This window comes from Vicugna pacos, chromosome 17 (genome assembly GCF_048564905.1).
Source record: "Vicugna pacos chromosome 17, VicPac4, whole genome shotgun sequence".
In the NCBI taxonomy this organism is placed as follows: domain Eukaryota; kingdom Metazoa; phylum Chordata; class Mammalia; order Artiodactyla; family Camelidae; genus Vicugna; species Vicugna pacos.
The window spans coordinates 26,475,711-26,502,137 of record NC_133003.1 but is presented as its reverse complement, the minus strand read 5'-3'; the positions used below and the strand labels follow the sequence as shown (position 1 = coordinate 26,502,137).

Below are 26,427 nucleotides of genomic sequence, written 5' to 3'. Positions count from 1 at the left end.
TAAGAATTTGCTTTGCCTGGCATCCCTGTAGAAACAGCTAATGGCCAGATATAATCTTAACATACTCAGAACATCTTTCCAACTATCCTAAAGTAAGAAATGTCCCAGTTTTCTAGTTTTATATACTGTTAAAAAAATTTCTGCCAATTACTCTTTGATTTCAGTAGATTGGAATTACTGAATGTAGATTTCAATCAAGGTATTTTAGGAGAAGTTATCATTAGTTTATGGCCAATATTTAAATGAGAGTTTCAGAATGTATATGATCCTTGTTACACTAATTTTATCCAGAATTGTATCATTGTATAATATCGGTACTTATAAACCAGACTTAATAGCCAAAAGCAAACAAAAACACCCAAATAATATAATAAGGAAAAGATGAGGAAAAATAAAATGAAAAACAAACAATTTTGTATTGATACTAATATTGATGACTGGCTCTAAATGTACTTTTATAAAGTTAAATTTATAAATGTATTTTGAGGTTTAATCATTAAGAAAAATTCAATTTGGTGCCGTGTTTTATGGTAACATCTATAGAGAATTAGAAATATATTTTTCTCTGGATTGAGAGAAAACTGATAATTCTTAATTTATTGGGACTTTTGATGTTATTATAAGAGGAGAAATACATGTTAAATACATGAAAACCCTAAGTTACAGAATTATAGGAGAAAAAGAGTTTAGAAGGTTCATTCTTTTGGTTGCTGATGACTATTAACATCATCATAGTTATTAAACATCATCGTATCATGACATAGTTATTAAAGCTATATCATTCTGAATTTTGACCTGGAAGAGGAAAATGGGTTTAAAAGGGCCATAGAACATAGGACTATAATAGTGGACATAGGGGGCCTAGTTAGGAGGTTACTGTAATTGTCCCAAGTGGGAGATGATTTAGATTGTACCAGACATGTATGTATGTGAAAAAATGTGTGTGTGCACTCACCCATGCATAAAGAGTGAGAGGGACAGAGAGAACATGTATTCCTTGAAGGGAAAATGAGCGAATTTCAGGCATGCCGCATATTTGAAGCATATACTTGCAGTTTACTTGGTGACTGAAAGCTTCATGTACAATTGTTTAATGTTTACTCTTATGATATTTTGAAGGAGGGAAGGATAACACAGAAAGGTATAAGCAGAAAAAAGTGAAAACTAGCCTATACTTTCGACTACCATTAGATAATGACTATTAGCATTTTTGTGTATTTACCTCTCATTTTTTTCTATGAATAGAGTTTTATTTTGGGAAGATCTTACTGTATATAAATTTACATGTCAAGAACTGTGAAAGATCTGAGATTTTTTCCTATTGATATGCTAGCAGGTTAGCCTGCCTCAGTTTCACAGATATAAGCAGATGACCAGAGACTCTTGGCTTTAGAGGCAAAGGACTTTGTTGCTCAAGGTGCAGAGAACAGCTTCAGCATATTTTTGTCAGTTCCCCTTTCCCCAGGTCCCACGGAGGCAAGGCAGGTGAGCCAGGTGAATAGCAGCACATGTAGTGGGTTACAGTAAAGGAGAGCAACCCTGAGCTTAGGGAACTTGAATCTTTTATAATGGGCAATAACATGTCTTCCCTCTGCTCTGGAAGGAGACACTATTATACAGGGCAATAAGCATGTCCACCCTTTGATCCTAAGGGAGACACTATGTCTATCTTCCAAGGCTACTCATTATACAAACATTCTTGGGAAACTGTGAGAAAAGAAGATAGTGCCTTTGCTTCTAGAATGTGCAGAAATACAAGACTCATGGAGTCTCTCAATAAACATAAGTCTTTTCATTTATCATTACATTTTTTATCAGCATTTTAAATGGCTGGATATAGTTGTAAAGAGTAAATTGTAGGGATATAGCATACTATACTATCAACTCCTAATTTTTCTAATAATGATCTTTTAGATTGTTTCCATCAAAAAGCTTCAGCTTGACCTTGTGTAGAAATATGCAGTGGCTATGAATGGCCAACATGTCTATTGTCTCAAGATGTTATCCAGGAGACAGGCTCTGTGAAGCTGAATATTAATGCTGTTGTTTGTAGTCCAGCCTGCACTGGTTTTCTTCTGGAAAGCAGAGATATTTCCTGACATTTCTGCTGCTCACATGTCTCACTGAATCTCAGACAGAAGCTCCTACTACCTGACATTTAGTGAGGCCCAGAAAAGTCCATATAAATCCCTGCAGTGAAAAGGGGAAAAAAAATTCTGAGAATCAAATAATGGCTATCTTCTCCAAACATCTGGACAGGGCCTGGTCTGGTGATAAGGATTAAAGAAAGGCAAAACAGGATCATGACCAGGTTCTACTCCTGGGGTTTGTAAGCAAGAAAGTACCCAGTATGGAGGCTTTCCTGGGGCTACAGGGTTTTCTAAATTATCTAGGATATTGCTGTAGTGACACAAATGGTTGGGACAAAGCTTTCTCAGGGGGAAGGGGAACTAAATGAAACATACCAGAAGAGCCATTTCCTAGTCAATAATGGTGTCAGAAAATTCCAGGTTAAAATATGTGACAGATGTTGCCGGAAAATTGGACTGTAAAATGGGAGAAAGCAACTGTAATACTTATCTGAGTATTGATCAGCGATTAATCAGCAGTCAAAGCATTGTAATTTTATTTTGAATGAGAGGAAGAGTTATCCAGTGGTGTCTTTAAAGGTTTTTGAAAAGTATAAAGTGAACTTATTTATTTCTTGAACACACATTTTTGGCACCTGCTATGTTCTCAGTGCTCTTCTAGAAGCTGGAGAATTGGTGGTGCCCAAGACAAATGAAGTTCTGAGTCAGGGAGTGTTAAGTCTAGAAAACAAATAAATAATACCTTATGATTCTTTCAAATAGTAAAGAGTTCTATGAAAAAGCAGTGTAATGTGATAGGCCAGTTGTTTGGGCATGAGGTGGAAGCTGGGAGGACACTGCCAGGGAGAGCGGCTGGAGAGGGCTTTTCTGAGCAGATACACGAAGGATGCTGCGTGAGGCAAAGGCATTCCAGTCCAGCTGTAGGGAATGGCAAAGGCAAAGCTTATGAGGTGAGAACAAGTGTAACATTTTCAAGCACTAGAAAAGAGATCAAGAGCAAAATGTGCTGTAGCCTAATGATTGAGGAGGGAGAAAGGGAACAAGATTACCTCAGAGAGGTGGTCAAGGCCAGCTGATGTATTGATTTGCAGGTATCAGGAAAGGGTCTGGATTTGAAGTTTAATGGGTGATGCAGTGGACTTTTCATGCAGCAGAATGGTGGAATTTGAGTTTACAATGTTTTATAAAATTACTTTGATCTCCGTACCAGGAAGACAAGTGGGTGAGCTACACAGGTAGATGCTGGTGGTTGGGAGAAGTTTGGTAGCAGTAGAACAGTTTAGATAAGGGATGTATTTTAAAATCAAATCTACTGAAATTGTCAGTGGTTTGGCTCTGAGTGGAAGGAAAGAAATCAAGAATGACTTCTAAGTATGGAGCTTGGGCTACTTAGTGGATGGTGGGGCAATTACTGAGATAAGGAATACGGAAGAAGGAGTAGTTCTTGGTGGAATGGCAGAGGAGCATTACTCATTCCATTGAAAATGGAAAGGAAACCATAGTAAATATCTCTGCATGCCTTTCTTCAAAAGAAAATCTAGTATGAAAATACAATGCTTGATATTGAAGTTGCTGCTCAGTTTTGTTGCTTTTTCTTGGAGTACCTAGAATATTACGTGGGTGATGGAAGGATGGGCAGATGGATGACTGACTGGTTGGATAAATATGTAGCTGTCTTAGAAAGGAATGTTCAGATTGACTCTCCATTTATCATATGCAGCTCTCTCTACGAAGCCATCGAAAAATCCGTGCCTCAGAGGACACAGTATGTGGGTCCAGTGTGAGAATCATGGAAGTAGTTTTTCTTAAACATTATCCATAATTCCTCCCCATGATAGAATGCTTCATGGGTCATTTCAACTATGAATGCTTATTTTTTTTTCACTTTATAAAAATCATCACAATAATCTTTATTTTACCAGGCAGGAAGCACTGCTTGCAGCAATCAGTGAAAAAGATGCAAACATTGCCTTGCTGGAATTGTCTGCCTCCAAAAAGAAAAAGACACAGGAGGAAGTCATGGCCCTCAAGCGGGAAAAAGATCGACTGGTGCATCAGTTAAAGCAGCAGGTGGGGCCTCATGCACAAAAGGTGTGTTTTGCTGGTTTGGGGCCTTGGGTGCTTTCTCTGGGTTTAGCTGCTCTTCATTTTGCCATGTCCATCCTGCGAGCTCAAGCAACTAAAATCAGGTAGGAGTGAAATGTCCTGACTTGTTGCTGAAACATCATTTTATTGCTTTTCTGTGCTTATGTGCATATGCCTGGGCTTATGTGGTTTGCAATCAGTGCTGTTTTCCTTTCTTTTGTGTTAGCATCATCCCTCCAGAAATAGCTCTCAGCTCTCTTCCTTCCAGTGGACTTTGTATGACTTATGACTAAGTCCTAGAAAGTACTAATTAAATTCTGGTTACCTTCTTTCTCATTGGACCTGTTACCTTCTGTCTTGCTCACTTTCTGGGCCCTGTGATAACTCCCATCATCCAATTCTTTTGATTTCTTTCTCTCCATACCTTCAACTTTGATTCTTCAACTATTTCTCCCAGAACTTTCTGGTCCCTTATGCTTGGAGACTGCTAGACTGTGCTTGGAGACTTTCCTAGTCATTGTTTAGTCAGATATTTTTTTATCACCTGTTTACCCCATTGTCCTGGTTTCTCCTCCTTTCTAGGCCACTGTATTTCTTCTGAGAGAAAAGGAAGGAGGGACAAAATCCTAACTGGTGCAGAAAATTCTTTGTTTTCTGGAGGATTTTCTAGAAGTGGCTTAAATGGAAATATTTATACCTGAAGCATATTGCAAAATCATCCCTGAAATCTTCAGACATTATTTCTTCTCTGTATACAGCCTGAGGGCTTTTGGAATCAATGGTTAAAGATACTAGATTCTAGTTTCTTTATAAAACCCATTCAGCAGATAATGGCTTAATGGTCTTGGTCTCACAGGGTGGCTGCCACATCTTAGCTAGGGCCACCTGTGGCTCTGAAGCTCTCCCTAGGGCCGGGAGCTGCTTACATCTGACCTCTTTGTCTGGGGCTGTGCATCTTCTACACTGGTTTTTCCACCCACTTGGCCAAGAAAGTCAAGACAAGCTTTCTTCTTTGCTTTCTCCTAATTCCTTTCTTATGTGCCCTCTACCCTCCCCTCCTGCACCTAACCATTGTAGCTTTCTCCCACAGGTTTATAGACCTAGGAAACAGCCCCTGAGCTCGAATATACCATGCACTTGTGATGCTGGCTACATCCCAGATATTACAGCCAAGTACCATGGGTCCAGCTACGATGCATATATGATCCAAAGGTCTCAGGTCAGTCAGCTGCTAAGGAGACACTCACCCCCACCATTGGGGTGGGAGTGCATAAGAGCTACATCACATCTTGACCTTCGCCTCTTTTGATGATTTCCAGTTTTCAGTGGCCACAAAGTCTGGGATCATAGATGTTAGCACTATATCTTGATTTGTATTGCAATTTCGTGTATTACGTATTTGCCAGTGGTTCCAGTCTTGGTGGCCACCTTATAGGGCCAGCTTTTCTGAAATAGCCTGGCACTGCTGTAAAGGCAAGGTTACCAGAGGCTTCACTGTTAGGCCCAGTGCGTTAAATTTTTCTTTTTGTCTCTTAGACACTCTGCTTCCCAAATCTCCCTCTACTTTTCCCAGTAAGGAATTTTTTAAGGCTGTTTTTTTTTTTTTTTCTCAGCATCATGAAAATGCACTCCTGGATTCCAGGAAGGATTGAGTGTAGCCCTTCAATTTGCTCCTGGGAAACAGTACAAAGCCTTCATTATTCACAACAGGCTTGGTTTTGGGTATCAGGGGGCACATTTGGGAAACCCCAGCCATGCAGAGTTAGGCTCCTGCCTGGGCTAAAACAAGATCTGAAGGGCTGTTGTGGAAAAAGAGGCAGCAAAAAGGGGGAGGATGGGCTTCTTTCCGTTACTTAAGTTTGAAGTTCTTCCCCCACACCTTACTGGCCACAGAGCAAGAAAAAGAATGTGCATATAGCTGTCTTTGTTGCAGATGATAATGATCCTAAGAATGATGACTAATTTGCTTATAAAAGCAAGCCCTTTTATTGAGAGTTTACTTTGTGCCAGAATGTGAATCCAGTGTCCTCAAGGATTTTGTCCCACAGTTTTCACAGAAGCCCTGTGATGTGAGTGCCAAGATGACCTCCTCTTTCTAGGGAGCATAGCTGAGACTCAGAGTATGGAATAACCAGCCCAAGACACACAACTTGTAAGTGATAGAGTTCAGGTTTTGTATAGTCCACCTAAGTCCACAGATACCCCACTAGGTTCAGGAAGGAATTCAGAGTGACAAGCGGATGGGTATTCCAGAGATTGTGAGGTCCTCTTATATATCTTTGTATACCAGAAATAGATGCCAAAATACTCATTTAAAAAATGTTCCCCAGTCATTCACAAAGAGGGGGTTCTGCCTAGAGCTCTTGTCTTAGGATGTTTGATCACATCATCAACTACTAGTCCTCGAGGTCTCATCATGTGCATGGATCTAAGGGCTTTATGTACATTAACTTGACAACTCCCACCAAAACAGAAGTGCTGATGCTCTTACAGAGAAGGAACCAGAGGTCCAGAGAGGCTGGGTGCCCTGCTCAGGCTTCATAGCTAGACATACCATGATACTTAAAGAAAACTTTTGCCACATAACCTTAAGTGGATTTTGCAGATACCATCTGGAGTTGGACTGCTTAGACTGAATTTTGTTTCTTGCACTTGTTAGCTGAGTGATCATGAGCAAGATACTAAACCCCCCTGAGCCTCAGTTTCCTAATTTGTAAGTTGGGCTAATAACCTAATTCAAAGGGTTGTTGTGAGGTGTAATGTATATAAAGTGATTTGCACATACCTGACACATAATATGTGCTATATATGTGTGACCTGCCATTACTACTGCTGCTACTAATTAATTTCATCACCACCAACACTCATAGGCACTTTGGTTTTGATTTTATCTTTGCTATTTTTCACACACCTTGGAGTCACAGCTCATTGAGAACATACTGTTGAACTGTGGGAGAAAGAGCAGGCAGATGTTGGCAGTGAAGCCTTCCTGGTCCTCCCACCCCTAAAGCCTAAGCACTTGGGGAGCAGTGAACAGACATTTCAGGAATTCTAGACCCCAGTTCCCAGTCTGCACTGAACTGGCCCACAGCACTTATTAAATTTGCTTGATTTGTTTGTACAGCCCACATAGACATCAGTCAGAGAGGATATCCCTGGGAGGGCAAGTCCCAGACCTCAATTATCATCACCTGCATGACTGCCTTGGCAGAGCAGAGCTCTTTTAGGCATCCAGGCCAATGGGAGGGGATGGTCACGGATCTGGGTGTTCACCTGCCTAATGTTCTGCAAGGATTTGAGGCAAATGAGCTCATGAGAGATGCTACCCTCTTCACACTGCCCTTTGAACTCATCTCATGCAGGTGTCTCTGCCCATAGCATTTCCAGTGACCAAACACAAGTACTGGGTTAATAATCCCCATAGTTATTGCACTTTGACAAATACATAGTAGGAACTCAGTAAATATTTGTTATGTGAATGAATGCATGATTTCCACATGCCAGGTCTATGCCAAATGTTTTACATATACAGTAAGTTTATAAACATTATCTCACTTTTTCCTCACAATCAACCAACTATCCAACATACTGCATACCTACTATGTGCCAGGCTCTCTGCTAGGTACTGGGGCTTCATCCACAACAGATATTTTACATATAATATCCGTAATCCCTTCCTTATGGAGCTTACTTTTTAAATTAGAGGAGGTAGAGAGAAAGATAATAAACAATGAACATAATAAATAGTTACGTGGTAGGAAAAAAGGAAAAATATAGACTAGAATAAGGGCAATAGGCATGCCAGGTTAAGACTAAGGGGCTGGTGACACTGTAAAATAGGGTAGACAGGATGGGCCTCATTGGGAAAAAGACATTAGAACAAAGACTTGAAGGAAATGAGAGAGTAAGCCTTGTGGATATCTGGGGGGAGTGCAAAATCATTGAGGCAGGAGAGTACTGGTGTCTTTGGGAACAGCAGTGAGCACAGTGTGACTAGAGTGATCAAGGAGGTGAAAAGGCTAGCAGTCAGAGTAATGGGGTGATGTGGGCTGTGTAGGACTCTTGTGTGGGATCTGCTCCAAGTGAGATATCCTGGAGCAGAAATTCCCCGCAGTTAGGAAACAGAATACACCAATCATGCGGCCTCAGAACAGGGATGACTCCTTCCAGACCACTCAGAGTGCCCTGTTTAAGGCTACTCTATTGAGCCTACTCTTTGAATCCCCTGGCCAGCCTCTAAGGAGTCCCAGTGGTTAGTCTGCATTTTAAAAAAAGCACTGGCACTCCACTGGAGCTACAGAAAAGAACTAATGCCAGAATTTGCTTGTCATGGCTAATGAGGTTTTCAAATAGAGTAGGAACAGGGCCCTTTGACAAAATGCCCTCCCTGACCTGGCAGTCACAATAACATATCGTTTGAGTCTAAATCTCATACTCTCTTTGCTGTAAGGAGCTAGGCAGGTGGACATTAGCCACCTCCATGCCATTGGCCTCCTCAGGGTGGTGGCTATGCCTGGGAGAAGTGCAGCCAGCCTCCAGGACAAGCCAGAGGTTCCCAAATCTCAGTAATTAGAAGTATGATCTTTTCTAAAGATAAATCTCATGCTCATCACCCTGTAGCTCTTAGTGGTGAAAAACCTTCCTTGGCTTCTCTTGCTGGTGGGATAAAGACAAATTTAAACCGATGTGCTCTCTACCTTATACATGCAATTCCCTTTGCCTGCAACACATTTCCCTCTTTTCCTCACCTAGTTAACACCTACTGGTTCATTCAGTTTCGGTCCAATATCACTTTTTCAGAGAGGCCTTCTGGGACTTTCTCATTTGAGTCAGATACCCAATTTGGCACTCTTGTAGCACATGTTCATCGTTTAATTGCACTGTGGAGCACATACAATTTTGCATCTGTTTTGGTGATTATTTGAATAGTAACTATCTGCCCTGCTAGTTAATGAACTCCGTGAGGGACTGAGAATATGGCTCCATAACTTTTTTTGTTGACCATTTATCTCCTGGCCTAACGCAATTGTTAGCACATGGTAGGCATTCAGCAAATACTTGTTGGGTGTATGAATGAATGAATTTTCAGGGAAGTTTATTAAAAAAAGACACATCATTGACAATCATGACTTTAGACAAAGACTTAGCCTCATAATTCTTTTCACCCTAATATTCCAGGCAGCCACCACCAAGTTACAGGAGTTGGTAGAAAACATGAGATCTGTTTGCTGAATGATGACCAAAAAATGGTACTATGTTCTTTCTTGCCATGTTGCAAGACACTTTGCAGAGATGCCTTTTCCCATACTTGAATTATTTGCAATGGTGTTCATTTTGAATCTTTTCCTTCCAGTCTCTTCACAGTATCCTATTTTAGATCCCCTCCAATTTGGGAGGTTCTTCTTGAATTAAATGCTGCTGAGTTTCCAGTTTTGGCAGATACTACTTGCTGTTATGAAGGAAGTCCCTCCATTTCATCCCTGAAAACTTCTGGGTGTCTCATTAAATAATTTGCCTAGAAATACCTTAACTCCTGTTAAACAACTGTCAAGGGAGCCGGAGAAGGTGATATAAAATGAGTTCAGAAATTCCAACTATGCTTAACAACAAAAGAATCTTTATGACACTCTTCAGGTGTTGACATTTGGGTTGATGCTAGGCTGAGCACAGTATAAAGGTAAGGGAGCTGTACAAATTAACTTTCTGCTACTTGTTGCTTAAAAAAGGATAAAGGATTAATCATGATTTGGTAGTAGATATATAAGTCTATCCAACTTTTGTATTTTTCCCAATTCTGTTTCTTCATAAGCACACACCTCCGATTCCTTTACTCCACCTCTTTTTTAAAAAAAAAATCTGCCTTCCAGATTTTTGCAGTCTGAGGAAAGAGTCTCAATTGGGAATTTGTTAAGGTTTTTTAAAAACTTGTTTTTGTCCTTTTTCTAGGAATACTAGTTCTAAAAAATACTATTAAAATTAACCATCTTTCCTTCTTTTGTGTCTTGGATCCAATCCCTGCAACTCTTTTCCTCCACCCTTGAAGAAAGGACTGACATCAAAATAATTAATTCTGAAATCATTGAATTTTCCTGCTGCTAAAGGGTTTTTGAAGAAAGCTTAAAACTAAATCTTACCCCCTAAGCCTTATTCCCAAATGCTCCCCTGTGTGCTGAAGTAGTGAAATGCACATCCTTGATGAAAATGCCTTTTTAAAATGAGGGCCAGACACTATTGTTTAGTTAAAATTAGAACCAGCTTATTTCTCAGAACCAGTTAGAATGCTTTTGTGATCAGAGGTAAATTGTGCTTGGTTTTCTTTTCCCTTTCCTACTGGTTCTGGGTATTGCTTTTGGTTACCAGGAAGCACACTGGTCAGTTGGGAACAGGAAGGCATTAAGACAAGAAGACTAGACCACTGGTTCTCTATGTTTTCCCCCAGAGCTTACAGAGAAGAGAAGTTCTGTGTCCAGGTTAACATTCTGGAAGCTATTCCAGATCTGCACAGTGTAACTGATTTGGGTAATGTCTCCCCCTTCCCTATGTCCAGACCATGATAGAATTGTCTCCAAGAATTAGCCAAATAGGTTTGTCCAAGAATGGGAGAAGGCAGGCGCTGCCCTGGGAAGTGTTCGAAAGAGCTGGTTTTAAGCATGGGGTTCCAGTCAAAACTGGATCTTGGCAGAGGTAGAACCATCCTGTCAGGGAAAGCAGGAAGCACCTGAGTGAGATGGTTGACCAGACATTTATTTCCCCCTCAACTTGGGGCCGCATGTGGTTGTGCTCTGCATTTACACTTCCATTGCATGATATGCAGATGATTTATAATTATCCTTTATGGTTAGGAGGTGAGCACAATTGAACAACAGTGGAGGAACTCCATGCAGTAGGGTTCCCATAGCCTTATGTTGTGGTTGGATGAGTGCCAGAAAAGCTTGATTTGATCCCAGCATTGTAATGCATCACAGACTTGCCCCAGATCAAATTGCTGAAATGCAAATGCATTGGTTTTCACTGTAGACACACTTTGGGTTAAGCTGTTCATGTCCCACTGGTAGAATCTAGCCACATCTCTATTTATCATTGACTTCAATGCAAAATGTCTTTACAGGGTGTTCTAGAGAACCCTTTAAAAAAAAAATACTCAGATCTTTCCTTGGCAGTCCAAGAGCACAGCATTCTCACAGAGGTAAAACACGAACTTCTTGGTGGTACTGAAAACAATTTACTCTTAGTGTCTAAGTAATTGGTCTTAGCCTGGAGAAATTTCTTACTCTAGGTAGCTGGTGCCTCAATCCCAATACTCAAGGAATCCATTTGGTTTGCCATTTGCAACCCAACCAGCATGCAAAGATTGTGGTGGCTAAGTATTGTCTCTGTGATTCCATATGTTTGTCAAATCCCTGTTAAATGCACCTTCCCAAAGCATCAGGTTGATGCTAATGGATCACTTTCTGAGTCTCTCATTTGGACAAAGCCATGTTTTAAAAACCATTTTAGTTGCCTTCCATAAACATTCATAGGGTACCTGTGATGGGACTGTGTGGGGTACTCTTGGGCTATGGAAGATGTTGACTTTCTTTTTGAGCCTTGGGTTTTTATCATCCCTACCACCTGTAAGGCAGATATTAGCTCATGAAACAGGTAACAGAGAAGATTGCTACTTTTTGGTGCAGAAGTCTTACCGACATTCAAAAATCTTTGCTTGCTGGAGAGGGCAGGGACTGTTTCCTCCAAAGGTAGAAATTGCTATAAATTTTGTGATTGGCAATCCATAGCTTATCTTTTGTGACAAATGCCTATTCAACCATGATCTCTTCTTTTAAGTTTTCAAGGATCCTAGTACAAGTATTGCTAGTTCTGAAAAAGACTTAACTCTTTGCTTTTTGAGTATACTTTTTTAAGTAGAAAAACTAGAGAAGACCAACTTTACCATTGCATTCCCCCATTTTTAGAAATACTGAAAGGGGGGAGATGGGTCTAACTTTTAAGTTTTAGAGCAATTTGCCAGCTTTGTTTCAGTAATTTGAAGCACCCCCACAGTATCTAGCAGTTGGCAGAGTACATCAGGATAACAGGCTTAGCTTAAGGTGACCAAAACAGAGAACAGCATGCAAATGCCAAGACGATCTCTCACGTGCTGTCTTTCTCTTTTTTTTTAATTCAAATTTCACATCTGTGCTCTATTTTTAAACATTTATTCTTTAAGTGATAACGCATGTTTTACCAAGCCTCTTATTGGATTAGACATGTTTGAAATCCCCTCAACTTTAACCTGTTCATTACTGCCTCTAAGAACATTCAGATCTACCACCAAAGCGGAGAGTGTATATGGGGGAAAGTTTCCAAGATGTCAGCCACCAGGGAGCCATTGTACTTTGAGGAGGGAGAGACCCAGCTGTTGTGCTGTGTGGATTTTGGGAATCTCAGACTGACATTGCTGCAAGAAGAATTAAGTGTGGGTGTAATGTGTGCAGTTTTCTTGATCTTCATGATCGTTTTTCTACTCACGTTTTAGAGTGGGAGGAACTAAGTGTTTTTGAACTCTTACCGTATATGGCACTGGACTAGGAATTTGAAATATATCATTTCACTTAATTCTCACAACAACTCTGAAAACCAAGTGTTATTAATCCCATTTTAGAGATGAGGATACTGTGGTCCAGGAACTAGGCAGAGATGCCACAGATAGTGAGGTGGGGAGGTAACTCCAAAACTCTTCCATGGTTCTTCCCAGCAGATGTCCCCAAGTTAGTGCAATACCTCATTTAGGTAATAGCCCCCTGACCTGGGGCTAAAAAGGAGCATAAAAAGCAGGCTTTATTCTGTGACCCTGAGCACCATTCCCAACCCCTCCTGCCGCCCAAGCCGCCCATGCCGGCTCCCGCCATGACCCGAGGTCACATGTGCAGGCTGGGGAGGGCTACTTATCTCTTCCTGCATCACCAGGCATCACCCGCTGCCAAGGGGAGAAGGGCTGCGGGCTTGATCAAGTGTGTTGCAGTTTCTTCTTTCAGGCATGAAATGTTGGCAGCTGCCTCTTAGAGCCTTTGTGTTTCATTCTCAAGATATGTGCTTGAAAGCCTTTTTCCCCTTTAGTTTTCCTTTTTCTTCTTCATCATTTAATGTATAAAAACAGGTTTCTCCTGGTCCCTTTCTCTCTCTCTCTCTCCCTCCTTTTCTTCCTCTCATCATATAATTAAAATCCTTTCAGGCTGTCTTCACCTTATCATTTCAAATGAATTGAAAAAAGATACGACTTCCTGCCCTTGTGTCTTCCTGATGCTGAATTTCAAAATGAAAGAAAAGTCCTTCCCTCCCCCCATCTTTTGCTTCAGACTGCCCCTTGAATAACTGTGTTTAAATCATGCTGATTTTTGTCATTGATCAGCATTGTTGTACAAACTGAGTTCACCCTTCCCAGGCTTCAGAATTTCCTCTTTTTTGGCTTTTTCAAGTAATAATTTAACAGGAAAAGGATTCTTTACCCTCCTCTCTCGTGATTACAGAAAGACACTTATCAAAGACAGAATTTAATGTTTCCACTAGTTTCTGTTTATTCTTACTTAACTCCATATTCTTTTTGGGAAATGTCACTTTCTTTTTTCATTCTCTGCAATATGTAGAGGTAAGAATTCCAGAATTCTCCTTGTTCACTGTTTTTATAAAGGTAACTCATAATAATGCACTATATGAAAAAGTAATAAGGATTTAATTTTGTTTTCATCCTTATTATGTAAATGATAGTTTTCCACAGATGGAAGCACATAAATAAATGTTTTATTGTAAAAATAATATATACTCTTTATAGAAACTTCTAAAAATGTAAATAAAAACTAAAATCACCCATAACCCCACCAGTCAGAAATAACTGTCATTAAGATTTATAGTTTCCTACATTCCGTTGTCTACATACATATTTGAACAAAGACGTGACATACTACATAATACAGTTTTTTTAGCCTTATAGACATTTAATGTTGTGTGCAAGTTCCCATGTCCTTAAAAGCCTTTGAAAACATATATCATGGGTGTATGATTTCCATCATTGCCATAATTAATTTTATCATTCTCCTGTTGTTGGGATTTCAACCATTTCTAGTTTTTCACTTTTATAGTCATAGTTGGTGAACATCTCAGTACATAAATACATAAATATTTTTTTTGTGTTATTTTTCTTAAGACTAATGCCCCCAAATTGGAAATAATAGAATTAGGGGAGTATTAAGAATTTTAGAGAATTGAGAAATAGCTCTCTTCTACAAAGTAGTTGACATTTAAAAATTCTAACATAAATGTCAACTGTTTGTGTTAAGGTTGTCTCTGATAATGTGCCACTCGTAGATGTGGGAAAGAATATTGCTAGTCTAGTACAAGTGGTAGGTAGACTTAGAGAGGGAGAGGCAGAGGCATATTTTTACAGCTTCTTAGGGGAGTAGTCATGGGGAAAAAAGGAGCAGTTCATTCAGCAAATCTTTATTGAGCATCTACTATGTGCCAGATACTGTTCTGGACACCAGGGCTACTATAGGGAACAAAACAAAAATCCCTCCCCCAGAGGAGCTTGTATTCTAGTGGAGGACACAAATAAGAAATAAAATAAAGACATCAAATGTATAGCATGTTAAATGACAATAAATGCTTTGAGGAAAAATAAAGATGATATTCTGTGAGGTGTCTGGAGGTGACTTTGAATAGGGTGTTCCTAGGATGCCTCCCTGAAAAAGGGACCTGTGAGCAAAGACTTGCAGGGAGGTGGGGAGTGAGCCCTGTGGAGGAGCACCGCGCAGGGAGGCAGTGGTCAGTAGGGACAAACTGCAGCCAGGAGAGTTGGTATCTGTTCTTCTCAGGTCAGATCCCAAGTGCAGTTGCTGAGTTGACAAGGTGGGGGAGCCAGAACCCCACAACACCAGTGTTTAGATGAGATTAACTTTTTCAAAATATGCACGCAACAACCAATACCCTATGCTCTTATCTCTGCCCTGATATGACCATTGGGAAATGCCCGTTCGACACAGCCAGCAAATATTTATTCAGATGATCTTTGACACAGTCTGGGAGTGAAACTGTGCAGGGAGGTTACAAATTCAGATTGTACAGAGAGGAGGTCACTTTAGAAAACAGTGACAGTTGACTGAACAACATCAGCAACTCAGAAGGTCTCAATCTGGGGTGGTTTTTATGCCCTAGAAACCTCTGATTAACTGATCATTGAAGCTTATTTCCTTTCTCTCATAGCCCAGCACTCCTAGAACTACCACACAACTAGAAGCCAACCAGAAACCCTACTGCTCTGGGCTGCTTTAGGTGTGCCAAAGCCGCTTTGGGTGCTAGGGTAGGAAACAGGTGTGCAGATCACAAGGCCAGCAGAGTTTCTGTTGTCGGTCTTCTTGGATTTGGTGGCCCAGTGCTCTCTGATATGTTTGACTGCAGCAGCCTTCTAGAAAGTTTGATGTTAAATCTTTAATCTTTAAACAAAACAAGGTAGCCCACCTCACTAGGAAAGCCCTGGCAAGTAGTAGAAGGTACGGGGTCTGAGAATGAATGTGGGGATCAGAGTTCTAACCCAGCTTTTTTTTTTTTTTTTTTTTTTTAGCAGTAACAGATACAATAGTCTTTATTGTAAATCCTATACAGCCAATCAAGCCTCACAAAAAGGTTTTTGCCAACCTTTTCTAGCTGTCAGTAACCTATGGTTGCAGTTCATCTGTGATTGGACAAGTGGAGTTGCACCCCATCCCACTAACTCTTTTCTTAATAAATTTACTATCATTAAATCTGATGTGTAATCTATTCCTCATCCTGACACAAAGTATGTTCATTAAATTGAAGCTGCTCCATCACTTTAACTCTAGACAATCAACAAAACAAGAAGACAAGCCCTGATTTGTAGCATTTATCCATTTCCAGGGTATAAATATTCTCACCATAGCCAATTTCAAGCTACCAATATGAAATCACTAACTGCAGAGCTGGGAAAAAAGACACAGTAGCCTGCCATTATATAGTGTTTCCACCATACAGATACAACAGACATAAACCACCTCAGTTCTAGCCCAGCTTTGACCCCCAACACACTGAGAAACCTTGGGCAGCTTGCTTTGCTTCTCTTACAGGCTCAGTTTCCCCATATGTAAGGTGAAGGGAGAAACTAACAGACGTCTAAGTTCCTTGCAGTTTTGATAGTCAAACTATCCCAGCACCTTCATACATGTATTACATTGAGTACTTGACCTACAACAAGGACTTTGACGATGCATAGGGAAATGGCAGTATTTACTTCAGTGAAGCCTACAGTTTAGTAGGGGACATGTATTGTCCAGCAAGATGTTAACACAAGCTATTATTTCTTGAAGAAATGACATTATAGGCACAGCATTGTACTTTTTTGGTTTTATTACAATTCTTACAAAAACTCAGGGAAGTTGTACCGTCATTATCCCCACTTCGCAGGTGGGGAAACCACGTCACAGAGTTCATGAGTAAATCTGCCTTAGGGGTAACACTTTTAGCCCCTTTGTTTTCATTGCAATGCAGTTGCCATCTTTCCCACTAGGGAATATTTGAGAAATCTAGATTTCAAAGATGAAAGAGATGAAGGAAGGCCCTGAAGTTTGCTCATTTTGCTTGTATAGTCCTGACTTATCTCCACTTATTAGTTGTATGATTGTGAACAGGTCAACTTACCTTCCTGTAAAATTGGTATGTTGGTCCCTAAATAACTCACAGAGAAGCATTATCATGGAGCATCTTCTCTGGGGCAAGGTCCTTTTAAAATTTTGAGGGCTGCACAGATATGCAGGATATTGATCTGAGTTCTGAAGTGCAAAGACAGAGCTATGTTTTTCTTCCCTGCAGGGTAGCCTGTGTTTTGAGGGGATGATCCCAAACTGTCTCTGTGACAATACAGTGACACAAACCTGCTCTGCATAATTTGTTCTCTTGACCAAAGAAGAAAGAACTTGAGTGTCAGTGTTCATAAATAGGCCCCCCTCTTCTACTTTTCTGAGAGACAGACCATGATTATTCTTGACGAAAAAATAAATACTGCAGAAGGTGCAAACATTGCCTTGAAAGAACCTAGTTCAGTATGGGTTCAGACATCTTCCTTCCAGGAAGGAGTGTCCAGACCTCCCAGCCCCAGTCTTGCTTGCCCAGGCTCCTGGGAGGTCTGCTGGGTCCAGGGTCTTCTGAGGCTTCTTGAGATGAGATCGGGCTTCCAGGGAGAGCCTCTGTGTTCCTGACCTTTCTAGTGATGCAATCCTTTGTGAGGCAGGGGAACAAAAAGCTGATATTTTGAAGGGGGAAGAGGCATCTCTGGGGGATTATTTTTTATGAACCCAAGACATTCCAAGTGTTGCTGATTTATCTTAATAGCAAATGCTATGAGCAAATGTCCCAGTTGCCTCTTTGTGCTTTTGGCAAGTATGGATGAGAAATGGAATAGAACAAACTCAATCAGAGCTGGCTAGCCCAAAGTGCAGGAGTCTGAATCTTCCTCACTTCAAATACATAACTTAGAAATGTTTCCAAAGTTTTCCAACTTACAGGTGGACACCCAGCTTTGGCAAGAGACAAAGAGGGTTCCATCACCAGGTTTTTTGCTTCCAGAATAGTTAATTATCTTGGGCTTGAGGGGAGAAACTCCTACATCTCCCCTAGGTAGTTAGTTCAGTTACCATGTTCTGGTTCTGAAGGTACTGTTTTTGTATAAAGAAGAGCTCTACTGCTTGTCATACACATGATTGGGATTCTCAGAGGACACTGCAGGACTAGTCTACATATCCTCCTGTATCAGGGCTGGAATGAGACCATGCTGAACCAAGCACCTTAGAAGCTGGAGTATAAATTATGTCAAGGCCATGTTCAGTGTTGTAACATTTACTAATACTTATTAGATATGGATAAAGTCTCCTGGCTTAATTTGGCATGTTGAGCCAGTGCTTCAGATTGTCTTTGGGGACTGGAAAGGAAATGCACAACTTTAGTGTAATTTTTCTTTTGTTCCTTTAGAATGGGACATAATTTTTTATTGTTAGCTGGTGGAAACTTTGGTGAATTGTGGCCAAGTGTGGCTCACCCCCACAGGAAGAAAGCATCAGCCTTTAGCTGAGAACATATTCTTTGAAACAAACCAGAATATTTGATTTTTGAAATATCTTCCCACTTAAAAAACGTGCTGTCCAACAAATATTAATGTTCTGACCAAGACCAAGAGAATTAAGGAAGTAGAAAGCTATGGTTTCTCTCTGTGGAAAATTTTAGAGTGATGTGTGATGCTTTAGTTTAATAATAACTCCACTGAGTATGGAAATAGTCTGTAAGGATGCAGGTACAGCCATAAGAACTCACAGAGCATCCTTTTCACTCTTGGTCCTTACTTCTTCCATAGTAGAAGGAGCTAGGTTTTGGCTAAATGTCAGGCATTCTACATTCCTTTACCAGATCACCCACATATACATGACCTTGGGCACATCCTGTCATTTCACTTCCATTTCTGGAATTTGTTCAAAAATATATTTGATAAAAGTTCTCCCTTTTTGCTGCCACACAGTTTTATACTGAAAGCCACTGCTGAGCATTTTTAATTGTTTGGGTTGAAAGCTATTGTCCTGTTCTTTATTCTTTTTTTAACCAGCTCACATAGTTTGGTGGTCAGTCATGCATACTTAGTAATCACCTTCAGGGGACTTAAACCTTGTCAATTTTGATGAGTCTGATCAGGTTTGGAGGTTACTGAATTAATTAGTATTATAGCTACAAAATTATTTAAGTGAGGTTCTTGTTCTGTTCATAATTACAGGTTTGTTTTAACAGATCTCTTTTGCATATTTTTATGAGCAGGAACTCTCTTGGGCAAATTCTCAGTGGGGTTAGTGCAGGCAATTTTCCATCTGTGGGGTCGTTTTTCAGAATAGTCACCAAAAAAAGCCCATTTCTGTCCTCTTAGCCACACCTAACTTTCAGCTTCTGCTGAGAGCAGGACCCAAAATTATCCCCACATTTTCTTATGAAATTCTGTTGAAAACGTTAGTCCCTGTGCACTGTGCACAAAAGCCAAATTACTTTTGGAATGCTCTGTGGAACTCTGGGAATCCAGATAGGGATCAAGGAAACTGCACAACATCTACCCCCGCACCCCACCCCCCATCTACTCAATGTGTTGATTGATTTGTAGGCAATTATTATCCTTACCTTGAACCCTCTGAAGTAGTCTTAGGTCTAACTTCCATTGCATTTTGTTGATTCCTTTATTTGTTTGTTTTTTAAGTATTATAGTTTGTTCCCAAACTTATAAAATGCAAAGAAAAGTTCTGGGAAAGCGGAGGATTCATTCTCCAGTTAAAGCAGTGTTCTCCCTCCTAATAATTTGCCAGGATGTTGAGATGTTTCTCAGATCTTTTACACTGTTGAAATGTAAGTCAAAGAAAGAACTCCTGGAACAAACCAAACAAAAATCAAACACTTGTTCAGGAACAGAGTCAGTATATGCTCACGCCGCTTTTTCATACCCAGCAATACCAAGATGTTTATGGGCATGTAAGCTTCTGAGGACTTCAGAGAGGCATCCCTGAAGAAGTGAGAAAACCTGAAAAAGAGGAAGAAGAAATTCTTTCCTGATTATTCTTTATCAGTAGCATACTGAGAACAGATAATGAGAACTATTGGACCCTTTCAAAGTTACAGTAATTCCCAGCTTGGAACTCCCCAAAGGCTTAATATGCTATACCCTCATAGACTCATAGATAAAGAAGGAGGGTCACAAATTGGAATGGAAAGTAAAAGGAAAGCATTGTGAAATTGATATAGACATTATTTTAACTTCTGGCTTTTTGCAGTGTTTCTGGCTATCTCAGGCATAATTCTCAAAAACAATTTATATGTGTCTTAATAGTTACATTAACTGCAGCAGCAATTCCTAAACCTGGCTCTCTTTTGACATGAACTGTTGAGCTTCTTTCCACCTTCACCAAATAACAAGAAGAAGGCCAGGCCTCCAACCTACACCCTCAGAATCTCTCTCAAGGGAAGGATACCAAAAGCTGATGGATTGACAGACCAGCACTGGGGAGGCAGTGAGCTACTAAAGGAGGTCAGCAGCCTTCCCCCACTCCAAAAGTGGGAATCATTGAGTCCCCAGATGCTTGACCTCTCTATATAGATAGCCTTGCAAATTCAGGTACTGTAAACGTAAAATAAATGGCAAGGTTTGGGACAGCATTTAGCTGCAGTTGTAACCAGAAGAGGTATAACTGAGGGCTGGTACAGGACTATGTAACAGGAGTGAGGGTGGGAGTGGAGATAAGCTTGTCAGCACAGGGCACACAATGATAATGGGTAAGAGAGACAGTTGATCAACAGAGTTTATTGAGCACAAAGAGAATCTGAGCCTTGCTCCAGACATTCCAGGGCTATAAAAAGGAATCAGAAGCCACAGACTGAACTCAGGTACCTAGAGTACCTCCCTTAATATCCAGCAGCCTAGCCTGCTGATGTCGTTTGCACAGAATCAGAGAGGCTGAATAACTTGCTGGTAGTTAAACAGCTATTAAATGACTTAACTATGACCATTTGACTCAGACCTTCTGACCCCACTTCTAGGTTTCTTTACTCTTCAGGATACTTCCAGTTGTGGAAATTGTTTTAACAGGATACATTTGAGCCTGGCTGTGATGAAGGCTGTAGTTCCTGGTTTTATAGGGAGGTGTCATTCCTGACCAGAGGATCACTAGGGTGGAGATGAACTGTGTGGACATGGGATTAGAGACAGACCATCCTTGGGGAGAATTTCTGTGGAGGAAGCTGGGAGGAAGTCACTTGTTCAGGAAGAAAGGGAGAGGTTGGCCTTGCCCGGCAACTGAACTCTTTCTATCTGAGACACAGGACAGTAAGAAGCTACTGTGTATTCTTCAGGGAGAGTAAGACATGAAAACTGTCAACATGAAGCAAGTTTGAAATCAGCATTTTTGATTAATGATAAAATGGCTTTTGAGATTAGATTGCTGGGTAATTTCTGTTCATGAGAGCTTGCCATGTGTTTAATAAACACCTCCCAGGCTGTGGTCTTCTTGTCTGCATTCTCAAAGACTAGTTGGTCAGTAATGATTTGAGTCTTTGATTAATGCACCCTCACCCCCACCATATTAAGGATAAAATAATAGCTTCCTTCAGTTATTCCTATGAGACAGGGAAATTCAGTCTTTCCTCTGAAGCACAGGTTTCAAATAGTGTCCTATAAAAGTTCAGGATCTGAGAGGAGATTCTCAGATTTTAACCTTAAAATTCCAAAACTAAAGACCTTATTTTGCTACCAGTTTCCATTTCAAGTCTGTTCCTAAATGATCACTGTGGTGCATGATTTTTTTAATGGGCTATTTTCCAAAATAAGGGAGAGAGATGGGGGGTGGTTGGTGGGGACAGAAAGAGAGAGACAGAGAGAAGCAGCCTACCGTTTTGGGTGCTGTTTTTATTGTTGTTGAGTGGGATCTGGCCTAAAATGTCCTCAGGCACATGCTGTTTCTGAGCTGTCATTATGCTTTTAACCCACTCCTTTATGTCTGGGTCCTTAATGTCCAAGCTTCTATATAATTATCAAGTTCACTGTGTGGGAATGGAACAAATATTTTTTGCATGACTTTAGCCTATACATTACTACAGTGCCATATTATTACAAGATATTTCCTGAACTTGGAACGGTACCATTAACACTCTCAACTTAAAAAGCCCAGCAAAGAGATACTCCCAATCTTTGGTCCATGATTCGAAACTCAGATGGACAGTGACTTGATCCAGCAGAGAGTCCTGGGGCTCTTGGGGGAGAATTTGAATTTGGTACTAGTGCATTGGTCCTGAGCCTGACAGAGACTCGGGAACCCTTCCTCTTCCATCTACCTGTATTGCACAGCTACAGCCGGGACACTCATCGAAGTTGTGAAGGACATACATTCTTCAGTATTTGATAGGGGCCAATTTGTTAACTGCCTCTTCTAGAGGAAGTTTACTGTGTTAGTTTGCTAGAGTAGAGAGAGAGTGGTGATGCTGATGGTTAAGAGTAATCAGAATTTTAAAGGAGCAGGCTGAAAGGAAGAGAGCTTTGGTCAACAAGGCAGGGCTCCATTTAATCCTAGACTGGTTTTTGAAGTTCACCAAAATATAAGATAGTGGGAGTCCTAAGTGCCTCAGGAATCTCTTCCCCTAAACTAAAATGATTCCAATACCATTTTCCCCTAATTTGGGAAATATTTATATCTCAGCATTTTTGTATATGGAGCACAGAAAACTTTTTTATTGTTTCATTTATTATTTCCTGTCATTTATTGAATATTCAAATAATATAGAAAGAAATAAAGGAGGAAATAAATGCCCTAAAACCCAAGCACCCAGCAATAATCGTCAATGTTTTGTGCTCATCTTTCTAGACTTTTCTCACATATGCATGTATGTATGTAACAATATATACACATACATCTATAAACCCATATATGTTTCTATGTAGGTATTTATATACTATTTTATATGAACATGTTGTTTTACCACCTGTTTCACCTTCCATTCAACTATATATTGTAATACTCTTTCCTTCTGATAAATATAAAATACATCTCTCTCTTGAATGTCTTCTGAGGATTCTATTACATGAATAATGAATATTTAGTAATTTGGTAAACAGAATCCTGTTTCATGGACATTTTGTTTACTTCTCATTAATTGCTCCTGTGATCATCATTCTAGTGAGTACCATGTTATACTTTTCATTCCTGTGTATTTGTCCAACTTTCTTTTGAAGAGATTGTTGGACCCCAGGTTGTGCATATTTTGAATTTTAATACATAGTGCAGAGTTGCCCTTGAGAAAGTTTATACTAATTTACAATCCTATCAACAATGCTTAAGAATAGGGAAATTAACTTTCCGTTTTCTTAAGCTTTTCTGAGTTATAGCCGCCTCTGGAACATTACCACTAAATGCCTCAGAGACAGATATGATAATGTAGTGCTGTAGGTTTGATATTTATCCACACCCAAATTCCGGAACAAATTATTCAGTTAGTGGCTTATGAAACTTGAAATAAAATTGACAATCATTAAGATTATTTGTTCACTAAGATTAGGTATTGCTAAACTCATATTGTTTTGGGGGAGGTTAATGTAAAGGCAGGATTTCAGCTAATCATTCCACGCAAAAAAAAAATATATATATATATATAATATATATTTTTTATATATATATTTTAAACCAGATAATTAAACAGCTCAACCCTAGGCAGGTTGGTTAGAGAATCCTGTCATCTCAACAGGGAGATTACCAAAGATGCCTGACTCTGTAACCATTATATACAGCCTTTGAAAGCACACTTTTTGAAAATGTGATGCCTTCAAAGCTGGGAAGTTTATCTAAAACAATGGAAGACATAATTAGAGTTGAGAAATATCTCAGCAAGTTTAGTTAGGATAAAGTCTAAAGCAAATATTCAGTAATGAAAAGAATTAAGTTTATACTTAAAATTAAAATTCAGGTAGGGGTGTGTGTGTGTTTCTGTGTCTGTGTCTTTGTGTGTGTGTGTGTGTATGAATGGCCGGGAAACTGCCACCAGGATATGAGTTTAATCAATCACAGATTTGAATATTAGTCATCATTCCATAGCAGATGCTAAGAAATCAATGAAATGCAAGAATACATTGATTGTCTTAAAATAGTTTGGCACAGGTAAGGACGCATGTGGAGACTTGGATTCAGACCCTGTTCAGGTAATTATTCTCTAAGAAGAGCCCTGACACATTGTAATGACCCTGTGTATGATGGGGTACTGAGAGGGGACAAAATGCAGTGGAGAATGACTAGCTGGAGGACAGAGACTACATGGGCTACATATGCTAGAGAAAAAAGGTAGTAACTATATTGAAGTGTCTAAAGACCTGGGTCCCCTCTAAAAAGACAGAATTAGGAAATTGCAATCTAAACGCTCAAAATACGTATAGATGAGAGATATCCCGTTTAAACCATTCATTGCATAGTCTCAGAAAGTATTTAGTGTCCCATCGTTACTGATAATACATACACCAAAACTGCTATGCAGGGAATTCCTGTTTGAGGAAAGAGGGGTCTATTAACTCTTTCCACCAGCATGTCTTTGATGAGTGGCATTTATATGCCCAGTACTCTCCCATGGATAACCCGGACTTCCCCCACTCCCCCCCCCACCAAAAAAAACACCACAACGTCTTTTGCAGAGAAAGAAAATATAATAACTGCTAATGCTGGGACTCCTGCTTATGGTCCACCAGTAACCACCACCTGCTAGAGCTGGGGCACAAAGGGAAGGGATCTGGCTCTCTCTGCATCCCAGCATACCAACTAGCTAATATTTCTCCCCTTTTCTCTTCTGCTTAAGTTAACATGTCAGGTGCTAATGTGTTTGAATGATTGGGTTCCCAAGTATCCTCAAGTCTAGTCTGTCTGTGCACATTTTCTTTTCCCCCCATAGCCTGCTCTTATATGCTTTCTCCCCACTTGTACTTAGGTTCTTCTTGCTGAAAGCAGCTCTCACCAATTTTCTTATATGTGCAATTATTCTCACAACCAATAAGAAAATGTCTCTCAAGAAATTGCCCAAATAAGTGAACAGAAGGAATGAAAAGGAGACTCCACTGATAATGAAATAGAATGACCAATAAATGAATGAAAATATGCTTAGTCTCAACTTATAATTAGGGAAATATGCATGGCATACAGTTTTTCATCTATTGGATTTCTGTAGATTAAAGGGTTTGAAGAGGCTCCGTGTTGGCACAGTGTAGGCAAAGAGGTGCAGAATGGAAGTTGACTAACATTTTTGAAGGAAAATTTGGTAATACCTTTCAAAGTTTAAAATGAATATACTTTATTTTAGGGATATCTACTGAATCTCTTTTCTTAGTATGTTACAGAAACAGCTATTACATGTTTCAGCATCCATCCTTGTTAAGAACAAGTGCATGAGGATGAGCAAAGCTGTTCCTTCAGAAAAGTGTTCTTTGAAAAATTGTTGGAATAATGAAAAACTTGAAATTACCCAAATGTTCATCATTCATTCAGCAAACATTTGTTGGTGCTCACTATGTGTCAGTCAGTGTTTTAGGTTCTTGGGATAAATCTTTGGACAGAATAAACGAAGATTTCTGCCCGCTGTTTCAGTACATTAATAGAAGACTGGTAAATAAAAGTACATGCATAGAATGGAATCATATGTAACCATTAAAAATTTTTAATGAGATATCTCTTATGTGATCTTGACAAGAAAGGATGGCCAAGACATACTATACATTTTATTTTTTAAAGGTCTGTGCATATTTTTTGTGCTTGCATTATGCATAAAAATTTTCTGGAAAGACTGGCAAAAATCCTTAACAGTGGGAGTGGATATTGGGGTAAGGGAAGCGGGAATTTTTTTCATAAACTCTTTAATGCTGTTAAATTTTTTGTAACTAGCATGTATGATTTATATAATAGAAAACTTACAGATGTTATTTTAAAAAGAAGATATTAGAAAGCTACATCACTAGTTCTGCTAGAGAACTCATATCTTAAAGAAAGTGGAAAATTCCTTAACATATCTGTAGGCATTGAGACCAAAATGATTAGATGTTTGATGCTGTTCAGACTCAAGAATGGAAATTAATACCATAGTACTTTGGAATGCAAAATGAAGGACATGAGGTGGGCCTGTGGTATTACTGGTCAGGGGCATGGTGGGCTTGTCTACACATACAAATCTAATTGGAAGGCAGCCAGGGGCAGGGGAAGGGCTTGGGACCAGCAATCAGGTATTCTGGGGCTTTCTCCTGGGTTTGTGATTGACTAACCTTCAACCTCCTAAAGCCTCAGTCTCCCCTTCTGCAAAATAGTGAACTTGGAGTCACTGATTTAAGGTGTGGACACCAGTAACATTACACTAATCTAGATTAGACCTCACTTGTCGGAGAGAGATTAGAGATAGCTCCTGAAATCTCAACTTTCCAGTTACCCACATTCTCCTAGTGCTTTGAAGAAACATCACTTTTGTACTTTAGTATCTGTTTTTGTTTAGATTCAAGTTTTAAAACACTGAGGTATTTTGTACTTAGGCTATTTCAACTTCAGGGTCATAGAAGATGAGGCTTTTTGGGGCCAGCCTTAAACAGGTGACTAAGAAATGGATTTTCAAAGTGTGTTTCTTTGACTAATTTGATGTGTTGGAGAAAAAAATATAACAAAAAACAACATGAGTCAATACTCTG

At 39.8% G+C, this 26,427-nt stretch overlaps 1 protein-coding gene across 4 annotated transcripts in view; it reads left to right on the top strand.

The window, feature by feature from the left end:
* The window catches only part of ERC2 (ELKS/RAB6-interacting/CAST family member 2), an 874,625-nt gene that overhangs the window by 650,680 nt on the left and 197,518 nt on the right, over nucleotides 1-26,427 (top strand). For all 4 annotated transcript variants that reach the window (XM_072941512.1, XM_072941513.1, XM_072941511.1 and 1 more), the window contains exon 16: nucleotides 4,013-4,160. In XM_072941512.1, coding sequence (XP_072797613.1) covers nucleotides 4,013-4,160 — 148 coding nt within the window. The remainder of the gene's footprint in view (nucleotides 1-4,012; nucleotides 4,161-26,427) is intronic.